The following is an 11,304-nucleotide window of genomic DNA, read 5'->3' as shown; positions in this document are numbered from 1 at the left end:
GAGGGTGGGGGCGAATTGCCCCCAACACACTCATCCAACATATTACTACTTTTCTCAAAAATGATCGACATTTCTCTCTCTAATCAAGTGCATTATTTATCTTCAGGCTTTCCTACTTGTATATTGAAAAATCAACTATAGATCTAAATTCATTAGAAAATATGTTAAACTTAAAAAAAATAAAAAAAATAAATGGATAGCAAGAGAAGTGGCAGCCAGGGAAAGTGTTTGGAAAATAATTTGGTGAAATCGTGTGGTCTTAATGTGAATTACATGTAAAGAGAAAAGAAATAGCTATTTTTCACTAAGATAACAAATAATTACTAAATGTAGTTATTACAAATTCAAAGACGGCGATTTTACAGTAGACTATTTGAGACGCACATTCAATCTGATTTGATTGAAATACTTTGAAGTGCTATCTGATCATCAGGTAGGCCAATTACAAATTCTAAATGTTGTAATTGATTGGCAAGTCGATTCTTTGTACGCAGTTGAAGAAAAGTTTACATGGTTCCCACCCCACCTATGACCAGTATTATCATGAATTGATAGGGCTTCTCAGTTGTGTGTACTCTGTGGCAGTGGGGAGCCGTGCGCATTGTTTTCTATAGCTTCACATAGTCGGGCATGATGAAGAGGCAGCAGAGTTTCCTCAACGTAGGTAGCGGGCGTATAAAGCACGACCAGCAAAAACAGCTTTAAACCGGTTTGTTCTCCGGCAAATAAACCGTATAAAACGAATACTGTGCGCGTAGAGCTTCTGGCACCCGGGTCTGCTCACACCTCAGATATAGCCTTGCGGAAGCGCGGCATCTGCATGTAATGTATGTTAATTAAATATATATATTTCGATTCTATACAAATAGTTATTATAGGGAGACCATCCTTCATGGCAACTCCTTGTAGGCGAACGCGCACTTATCCTGCAGTTGCCTGTTGTTGTGCATGTGGCTGTTGTTAAGGTAAGTCGCATGTATTTCCTCTTGTTAATAAAATAACAGTAGGCTACTATATCACAACATTATAGCATAGCAGGCCTATGGCTAGATACTGCATTATATATTTTGTTGTCTATGTGTAATGGGTGACGAATATCAGTGTAGTTCCTTTGTTGCAGATGCTGATAAAACCCATATTGTTTCATGAAGAAAAATAGGTAGCTACACTACATGTGAATGTGGACACCTGATCATCGAACGACTCATTCCAAAAATCATGGGCATTAAAATGGAGTTTGTCCCCACTTTGCTGCTATAACAGCCTCCACTCTTCTGGGAAGGCTTTCCACTAAATGTTGGAAGATTGCTGTGAGGACTTGCTTCCATTCAGGCACAAGAGCATTAGAGGTCGGGCACTGATGTTGGGCGATTATGCCTGGCTCACAGTCAGCATTCCAATTCATCCCAAAGGTGTTCGATGGAGTTGAGATCAGGGCTCTGTGCAGTAAAGTTCTTCCACACTGATCTCAATAAACCATTTCTGTATGCATTATGTGGGCACCTCACTGTGCACATGGGCATTGTCATGCTGAAACAGGAAAGGGCCTTCCCCAAACTGCCACAAAGTTGGAGGCACATAATTGTCTAGCATGTCATTGTATGCTGTGGCGTTAAGATTTTCCTTCACTGGAACTAAGGGGCCTAGCCCGAACCATGAAAAACAGCCCCAGACCATTATTCCTCCTCCACCAAACTTTACAGTTGGCACTATGCATTGGGGCATGTAGTGTTCTCCTGGCATCCACCAATGCCAGATTCATCCGTCGGATTGTCACATGGTGAAGTGTGAGTCATCACTCCAGAGAATGCGTTTCCACTACTCCAGAGTCCAATGTCGGTGAGCTTTACACCACTCCAGCCAACGCTTGGCATTGCACATGGTGATCTTAGGCTTGTGTGCGGCTGCTTGGCCAAGGAAACCCATTTCAAGAAGCTCCCAACGAACAGTTCTTGTGCTGACGTTGCGTCCAGAGGCAGTTTGGAACTTGGTAGTGAGTGTTGCAACCAAGGACAGACAATTTTTATGTGTTATTCACTTCAGCACTAGGCTGTCCCGTTCTGTGAGTTTGTGTGGCCTACCACTTCGCGACTGAGTCGTTGTTACTTCTAGACGTTTCCACTTCACCATAACAGCACTTACAGTTGACCAGGGCAGCTCTAGCAGGGCAGAAATTTGACAAACTGACTTGTTGGAAAGGTGGCATCCTATGACGGTGCCACGTTGAAAGTCACTGAGCTCTTCAGTAAGGCCATTCTACTTCCAATGTTTGGCGATTGCATGGCTGTGTACTCGATTTTATACACCTGTAAGCAACAGGTGTGGCTGAAATAGCCAAATCAACTAATTTGAAGGGGTGTCCACATACTTTTGTGTATATAGTGTATGTGTAGATGGCATGGTGTTCCTCATTATAATGGTGTTAAGCCTACCTGCAAATTGATAGATGCACAACTTTTGCTTTTAAAAACTAATAGGTAGAAGAGAGGATGCTGCAGTCGTGCTCATATGAACAGTGATTTTTATTTCTTATTCTTGTTAGCACTGGAAAGCATGGGCCTCTAAAAGTTCAGTGTTTCGTGCCAGAACTGAGGGGAGATAGGCAGGTTAAAGTAGAAGGTAGGCAATCCAGATGCCAAACTCCCCTCCTTCAAGGTGTGGTCTTTGTGATGGCACAACATGGGCAGCGCAGGATGAGAAGGTTGCACTCTGTTTTAAACAGATGACCTGCCTGGTAGACCAGACAAGAGCAGCATCAACATCAAGACGTGAGTGTTTATTTGGCATTTATCTACAACTTTAGAAAGTAGCTTAGGACATTTATCATTTATGTCTCCGAACTTGCTTGGTATTTATTTTGTCTGTAGTCTCATCCATTCCACCTGCGCTTTTAACACTTTGTTTTTTTCTCTCCTGTTTTCCCCAAGGAACCCTCCCTGTTGACAGCATGAGTCTTCAGAGCTCAAAGAATGTGCTGGATGGAGGTTGGGGATGGGTCATTGTTGTGGTCTGCTTCGTGGCCCAGTTCCTGGCCTACGGCTCCCCCCAGTCCGTGGGCATCCTGTACCCGGAGTGGCTCCACGCCTTCCAGGAGGGGAAAGGCATGACAGCCTGGGTTGGCTCCCTGGTCTCTGGAGTGGGACTCATAGCCAGTAAGTATTCTTCAAACACCTTTGTTTATTTATTTAGATACTGTATGGGTATAGGCTAATGCTCTCATCCAAAGACAGGGAATACCTTCAGAGCTCACTGTTCTGTTACTTTACCCATAATGCCACCATCGGTGAATGTGTTTATAGATATGGTATTTTAGTTAGTTGATTTTTATTTTATTAAAAAAATCAAATGTATTCAACTCAGCATCAGAACATCTCTTCAAGCTTTCCATGTTGATTTGCTTGGCATGGCTTTGAATTGATATGCTAAATATCATGTCAGTAGTTAGACCTGAATTGACTTATCAATGCACTTTACAGTTGCAGCTACATTGTCTTAGTCTCACCTGGTATGCATGTCTGACATCTGTTGTATAATTAAAAAGCAACTGAAGGCAATAAACAACTTTTCTGGTAGAAAACGGCCTAAAAACCCATACAACAATGGTAGCATTATAGGTAAAGTCACAGACCAGTTATTTTGCCAAGTAATCTTGTTTGGAGAGCAGAGATGGCAAAATACGTATTTTCCCTGGGACATATCAACAGCTGTGAAAGTGCAGCGCTGACTTTGTCTGACTTGTCCTAAGTAGATGAAGGGAACTGTGCAATATGGATGCACTTTGTGGTGCTCATAACACTAAGTTGTGTTTATTGATTTTATCATCTACAAGTCAGCACAGTCATACCTGCAGGAGGAGCACTTAGGGGAGAGGAAGGGAGAGATTCGCTGCATGGCTGTCTTAAAGTTGGTTTGAATTATTTTGGCAAAACAGGATCAGAGATAGCATATCATGGTCTTGGTTCACCGCCAGGCTAAGCCTCCCTTCATGTTGTCACTTTTTCAAAGAGGTCAGGTAAAAGTCATGACTAGACTGATGGCTCCCAGTACATGTGTGGGGCTTGGCAGCTGAGCTATGCAGCCTTAAACCATGGGCTGTTTTAATTGGTGGTGAAATGGAAAGGAGGGGGAGAGAGGGTTCAATAGGACACCCTCGGTTTTCAATGGTCTGACCAGGAATTCAATATGTCTCCGCACAACAAATAGTTTGACTCTGCTGAAACAAGTTGTCAATTTGAATGTGCATAAGACACAAGGACTAATACAAACAGTGCAGTGTATAACTTTGGAAGCTAATCAGCTTGGGCTGCATTTGACTTGGCATGACGCTAGAGAAACATAGCAGTCTTTAATAAATTGGCAGCAGATGATAACATCTTCCAAAGCTTGGCCCAAGTCCTCGCTTCTGTCCACTGAAGGATCCAATTTGTCCTAACCAGACCTCTATTTCCCTTGTTTGAAATGCACAGCCAGACCTTTTTACCGTCCCCCCTAAAAGGTCCATCAATCAGGCTAGAAGTGGTCCCATTTGCCATAAATAGATATATTTCTGTAACTCTGTGTGCTTTTAAATTTGTTATGCTGTGAGGATGATGAGCATCAAACGCTGTCCTTTTCCCTGACCCTTAACCTCTGCTCAGGTGTCTAATAACTAGCTAGTGCTGCTTTTAGGCCTCAGGGGAAATGTGAGGAGGACAAGTGGAGTCACAAACCTAACCAACCACACGCCTATGGCAGAGGCTAAAGAGCACAGATGAACACTCTGTCCTAAATAGGGAACCATAAAAAAGTGTCAATTATAAGGTCAAAATAATATCAGGGCAGAGAAGGGGACCATGTCACAAGGTTAGAGTTGATACAGTACATCATGTTTTCCTGCCATGGAATAACCCCACATGTACAGTACACCTTGACTGGGATCACTTTCCTTTTGGTTAGTTTATTATTGTTTAGGAAATTAATCTTGCTTACACCACATGGATCCTGAAAGCACCATATTAATTCCATCTTATGTCTTTGTGTCATCACATTTTTGCTCCTCTCTAAGTCTCTGCGCTTATTCAGCAATATACACAACTCTTCCACACACACAATTAATTCACACTTCCTCTCTGTCCTGGGTTCTTCCCCAGGTCCGGTCTGCAGTGCCTGTGTGGATAACTTTGGGGCGCGGCCTGTGACCATCTTCAGTGGGGTCATGGTGGCAGGGGGCCTGATGCTCAGTGCCTTCGCCCCTAACGTCCAGTTCCTCATCTTCTCTTACGGGATCGTCGTCGGTAAGTGAGAACCACTATTGTGCCTAATCATTATTGTGGCTAGCTTCACAACCGGGTCCGGTCAAGCCTCATGAAGCTAGCTGGCTGCTTATAACTTTAGCTTTGGGCAACAGGGTTTAGTAGCTGGCTAGCTATTTCTTTTCATGAACTGAAGTTCAATTTCAATAGGCGAACAACAAGTGGCTACCTAGCTAATACTCACAAGGATTCCTAAATCATTGCTAAGAATAATGAAAAATGACTGCAGTTTCTACTGTTCATTATTTTCAGGCTGGTTGTATTGGTGCTAGCTAGGTACCAAGCTAAAGCTAGATAGCTACCCCAGAAGTTGCGGTCCAGCACAACATTCTACAGTAGAACTGTTATTTGACGTGTCAAATAGTGTTATTTGACGTGTATCTTTTTTGACACGCAAAGACCCAAATGGCGTTCCATAGGCGTGAACTGTTTTAACTCACCATTACATATAAATATTACACAATAACCAGTCTTTCACTGCTAGATAAGACGACTTCCTCAGAGATAAGAATTGACACATAAAGAAGAATTAAGTTGGAGCTGTAAGTGAATAGGTTCATGCCTATGCTCGAGCACACTTGCACTGAGGGTATGTGTAGGACAGAGGGGGCTGGTGGGGGAGGACTGGCTCATTGTAATGTCTGGAATGGCATACATGGAACTGAGTGGTTTCCATATGTTTGGTTTGTTTGCTACTGTTCCATTAATCCCATTCCAGTCATTACAATGAGCCTACCCTCCTATTGCTCCTCCCACCAGCCTCCTCTGGTGTTGAATGAGGGTATATGTAGGATGTATTCAGAGATATAAACAAGGCAGTCAGATTCCCAGATGCCTTTGGTGCCCCCCAAATAGTTTGACAGCCCCATTACAGCCCCTTATCTAACACCCAGTGACAACTGTTCCATGCTGATGGGATAGAGCCCAATAGACTCACTGTCAACACTGCCTGTGGCATTGACCTGAGAGCGAAGCCATGCATATTTGAAGAAAGGCGTCTATTTTCAGACTGTAAGGCTCAGTCCCCACCCCCCACCCTCGTCATCCTTTGTGGATCAAATTACCAGAGTCTCTTGAGGTGATTTTACACTAGACAAAAGTTTTTTGTGTTGTGAATAATATGTAACGACTTTATCAGAGAGCAACAGATTTTCAACATGGTGAATTTATTACAGTACATGACCAAGATGGCCTTAGTCAGAGTTTTTTTACATTTTAAGGTACACAGTTTACTGTGCAAGGCTTTGTTCAGAACATGAAATATATTCTTCATCATGGTTAAGGTACTGTAGCTAAATGCTCCTCTACAATGTGCTAATAAAATTACCTCTGCTGTTTTTGTTGTCCGCAGGTCTTGGCTGCGGTCTTGTCTATGCTGCCACATTGACCATTACCTGTCAGTACTTTGACAAGAGACGTGGCCTCGCCCTCGGCATAGTCACCACAGGTACCTCAGCCCCCCTCTGCGCTTACTGGGTTCACACCAAGTCTCCATGCTCAGTTCTTTCTTGTTTCAGAAGATGGAAGTCTTGGAATGCCAAGGTAAACATTCTAGTCTAAAAACAGTGCAGCCTTGTGGTTAGGGAAGTGGACTGGTGACAAGGAGAACACTGGTAATACAACGCAGTTCTGGGGCATTCTGTTTTTGTCCCTTTGAGGAAAACCCATTCAAATCTGAAGTGAAATTGCCTTAGGGAATATCCAGCAGTATCAATGGAGAACAGGGAGGGTAGCTTTAGGCAAAGATGTGCCACTAAGCAAAGCTTTTATTGAATTAATATAAATGTATTTCTAATGGATTATTCTTGGAATGCCAACACTAAATCATTCCTTTCTCTCATTTAGGCACAAGTGTGGGAGGGTTCCTCTATGCCACAGCTCAGAATGAACTGATTCTTCTCTTTGACCTGGACGGCTGCCTGCTGATCATCGGGGCCTTGGCCCTCAACCTCATGGCCTGTGCCGGCTTCATGAGGCCTCTGAACATGCCTGCCTACTACCTCAAACAAAAGGCTGCTCTGGAGCGCACAGAGGAGCAGCTCTTTGAGAACCCGCCTGCTGACGACCTCAAGACTACACCAGGCGCCAGCGAGAGAACCTTGACGGTCAAGGATCTCCTGATCATCATTGACGCCAAAGACATCACCACAACTAACAAAAAAGGGGGCTTCATGGCAGGTTCAGCCATTGTGAAAATTATCAAGGAGAAGCGTCAGGCCTACTCAAAGTACATGCACTCCACAGCTGACTTCCTGCACAACAGAAACTTCATGGCCCTCTGCATCGCCATCTTCCTGTTCAGCCTGGGAGCCTTCCCTCCAGTCCTCTTCATGGAGGATGTAGCCCAGAGTGAGGGCCTCATCGACGAGGTCAGCATCATCCCCCTGGTCTCCATTGTAGCAGTCACTGCCGGCATGGGCAAGCTGACTTTGGGCATACTAGCAGACGTGAGGTGGATCAACAGTCTGTTCCTGTACGCCTTCACCCTGCTGGGGACTGGGGTGGCGCTTCTCCTCATCCCCATCTCCAGGAGCTATGTAGGCCTGCAGATCCTCTCAGCTGTGGTGGGCTTCTTCTCTGGGAACTGGTCCCTAACATCATACATCACCACCAAGATCGTGGGGCTGGACAAACTGACCCAAGCCCATGGGATCCTCATGTTCTTCGGTGGATTCGGGATAGTGCTTGGGCCCCCTGTTGTTGGTAAGAAAGATCCCACTTCTGACACCTTTGGTCAACATCATTGCGGAGTGTGTGTGGTCCTGATTTAGTTTAGAGATGGTACAGGTTCATATTCATGCTTTTGCAGAGATTCACTCTGCCATATGTCAAATAATTTTACAGATTGTCATCTTAATGTGTGAGTGAGAATGTTGAACTCAAGATGTTTGCCTTTAGCTAGTCTTTAGCTGACTCATGCTTTGTTGAGATTTTGTTTCTAATTTTAAAAATTATAATTTTTCTCTCCTCTTTTTCCTGTTCAAGGGTGTTTTTTTGACTGGACCCAGTCCTATGACCTGGCCTTTTACTTCAGTGGAGGCTCTGTGCTCCTGGGTGGGGTCACGCTCTTTCTCTGTGCTCTGCCCTGGTGGGACAAAAAGAAGGCTGATATCGACAGGTTCGACATTCAGTACACCAGCAACTGTGACAAAGTTGCCTCTGTAGCCTGAACACCAACTTTCACATCAACAGTGTTCCCAGGATTTTTTTCTGATAAATGTTATACCCTTCAAGAGGTTGTTGAGAAGTATTCCTAGTGCCAGATTTCACATAGCTGAGAAGAGTATTGAAGTAGAGTAGGCCTTTTCTATACATCTTTAGTGTTTTTAATACTTCTTACATTATAATACAGAATTTTGAAAGATGCCTATGTTGAACATTTTAATTACGGTCTCATTTTAAGAGGCCTATTCAACAAAATGTTTTTTAAACAAACTATTACAATAGATTATGTTTACTTAGAATGAATGCTGTTTTTTTACATTTCCGGATCTTCACTGGGCTCAAATGGAAAATACTTGTGTACTTTGCCTGTGAGAATTTACCAGGTATTTCCTCTAGGAAAAAAATACAGGGATTGGGGAAAAAAACGAGGGAATGTAATCTTTTTAATTCTAGCCGAACAAACTGTTTGTTTCTATCTTACCAAAGCACCAGGATGGTGGATGCCTGTCAACACATTATGCCTGACGAATACAAGCCTTGCTTTTAAAGGATGGATAGATCTTGATTTTAAATTCATTGGCATTGTGCTGTATTTTACTTGTACTGTCCAAATGTGTTTGTTTGAGTTGGGGAGGTATTGAACACCTCATTTTGTCTTGACCTGACTAAGAACTTGCTGAAGAATATGCTGTGCAAATACCAGAGACTGTACAGGAATAAAGCCCAGTTCCTCTAATGCATGCTGGTTCTTTATGGCATGACCGGTTTCCTGCATTTGTTCAGCAGGCTGGTTAAAATCTTGTTTTTCTGTCTGTGGTTTTTGTTTTTTAATAGCACTATATTTTGTAGTTATGATTTTATATTTTTAAAGAATAGAATGATTGTGATTCCCGCTTTAGTCACTTGAACATCTGATTTTTGTATGTAAACTGTACCACAATATATAATAATATTGTTTTATTCTGTCAAGCGTCTTTGTAGAAGTATTTACAGGGTATAAAATACAAAATATCTGTGATCCAAAAAGGCTAGAAACAGTAGAGCTGTCACTTTTTATATGATGTTGAACCACTTTCTTATTTTTTTAATGTCAGTGTTACAGATTTATGTTTGCAATATTTCTCTTCTATTTTGTTATTTTAAACAAAAGTGCCAATAAAATGAAATTCAATATTGTGATTCTGGATGTGTTTTAAATGCTGTCTGACTAACATATAATATGATTCACTGAAGACCTCTCTTGACTTCAGCACATGTGGTGAACATTTTGGTGAGGGAGCACTACTTGGAAAGATTGACATAATTCAGTCATTTGGCAGTACACCATCCTCCCACTAAAAAACTGCATCTCAGTGGAACTGAAAAAAGATATAAATGCAACAATTTTACTGAGTTCCAGTTCATACAAGGAAATCAGTCAACTGAAATAAATTCATTAGGCCCTAATCTACATGACTGGGAATACAGATATGCATCTGTTGGTCACATACTCATACAAAAAAAAGGTAGGGGAGTGGATCAGAAAACCAGCCAGTATCTGGTGTGACCATTTGCCTCATGCAGCATGACATCTACTTCGCATAGAGTTGATCAGGCTGATTGTGGAACGTTGTCCCACTCCTCCTCAATGGCTGTGCGAATTTGCTGGACATTGGCAGGAACTGGAACGCTGTCGTACACTTCGATCCAGAACATCCCAAACATACTCAATGGGTGACATGTCTGGTGAGTATGCAGGCCATGGAAGAACTGGGACATTTTCAGCTTCCAGGAATTGTTTACAGATCCTTGCGTCATCATGCCGTGCATTATGCTGAAACATGAGGTGATGATGGCGGATTAATGGCACGACAATGTGCCTCAGGATCTCGTCACGGTATCTCTGCATTCAAATTGCCTTCAATAAAATGCAATTGTGTTTGTTTGTTTAGCTTATGTCTGCCCATACCATAACCCCACCGCCACCATGGGCCACTGTTCACAACGTTGACATCAGCAAACCTCTCGCTCACCCAACCACATACACGTGTTCTGCAGTTGGCCCAGTTGGACATAGTGCCAAATTCTTTGCCCTTACAAAAAAAGAGTGCAGTTTTGAAACTGCAGTAAAGGTGCAGTAACTGCAGTCGACTGTGGTATTTTGTAAGCAGAAATTGCAGAATAACGGCAGTTACGCTGCAAAATTACTGCAGTAAAAAAAAACGGTGTTATTTTGGACACGGTATTTGCAACATACTGCAGTTATACTGCACTCTAACAGCAATCTTTTTTTGCAATGGTGGAGATGGCTTATGGGAGAGAAATGAACATTAAATTCTCTGGCAACATTCCTGCAGCCAACATGCCAATTTCACGCTCCTTCAAAACTTGTGACATTGTGCTGTGTGACAAAACCGCACATTTAGAGCGGCCTTTAATTGTCCCCAGCACAAGGTGAACCTGTGTAATGATCATGCTGTTTAATCAGCTTCTTCATATGCCACACTTGTCAGGTGGATATCTTGGCAAAGGAAAAATGCTCACTAATCGGGATGTGAACAAATTTGTGCACAAAATGTAAGAGAAATAAGCTTTTTGTGTGTATGGACATTTTCTGGGATCTTTCATTTCAGCTCATGAAACATGGGACCAACACTTTACATGTTGCGTTAACATTTTTGCACATTGTATATTTGGCTACATGGTAGCAGAAAATAAAAAAAAACAGGTAGTATGCACATGCAGGCCGCCTATAATGCACTACCATGTTTCAGTTAGGAGGAAATTAACCGCATTCTGACTGGGGCGGGAAATTGAATGCACCCTCTGCGGAATCTCCATAGTTACAATACTTGTCACATGACACAAA

At 42.6% G+C, this 11,304-nt stretch overlaps 1 protein-coding gene across 3 annotated transcripts; it reads left to right on the top strand.

Annotated features, from left to right (window-relative positions):
- The first annotated feature begins 551 nt into the window (after positions 1–551).
- LOC106577148 (monocarboxylate transporter 9) lies at positions 552–9,635 on the top strand. Of its 3 annotated transcripts, none has more exons than XM_014154946.3 (7): positions 552–965; positions 2,723–2,768; positions 2,928–3,152; positions 5,130–5,273; positions 6,643–6,738; positions 7,137–7,994; positions 8,277–9,635. In XM_014154946.3, exons 2-7 carry the CDS (start codon positions 2,723–2,725, stop codon positions 8,459–8,461), a joined length of 1,554 nt encoding a protein of 517 aa, XP_014010421.1. In that variant the 5' UTR covers positions 552–965; the 3' UTR covers positions 8,462–9,635. The 3 variants fall into 3 exon arrangements, with proteins under 3 accessions (XP_014010421.1, XP_014010416.1, XP_045556860.1); XM_014154941.3 differs by having other exon boundaries at positions 553–965; positions 2,543–2,768; XM_045700904.2 differs by lacking the exon at positions 552–965 and having other exon boundaries at positions 972–2,768.
- Positions 9,636–11,304: the final 1,669 nt, after the last annotated feature.

This window comes from Salmo salar, chromosome 18 (genome assembly GCF_965601325.2).
Source record: "Salmo salar chromosome 18, fSalSal1, whole genome shotgun sequence".
NCBI classification, from domain to species: Eukaryota; Metazoa; Chordata; class Actinopteri; order Salmoniformes; family Salmonidae; genus Salmo; species Salmo salar.
The sequence above is the reverse complement of the archived record's forward strand: the minus strand, read 5'-3'. Positions and strand labels throughout refer to the sequence as shown.

Coding starts and splice junctions, on each gene's coding strand:
- LOC106577148 (XM_014154941.3), top strand. CDS start 2,633: ATGCCAAACTCCCCTCCTTCAAGGTGTGGTCTTTGTGATGGCACAACA. Junction 2,769..2,927: donor AGCAGCATCAACATCAAGAC/GTGAGTGTTTAT, acceptor GTTTTCCCCAAG/GAACCCTCCCTGTTGACAGC. Junction 6,739..7,136: donor CCTCGGCATAGTCACCACAG/GTACCTCAGCCC, acceptor TCTCTCATTTAG/GCACAAGTGTGGGAGGGTTC.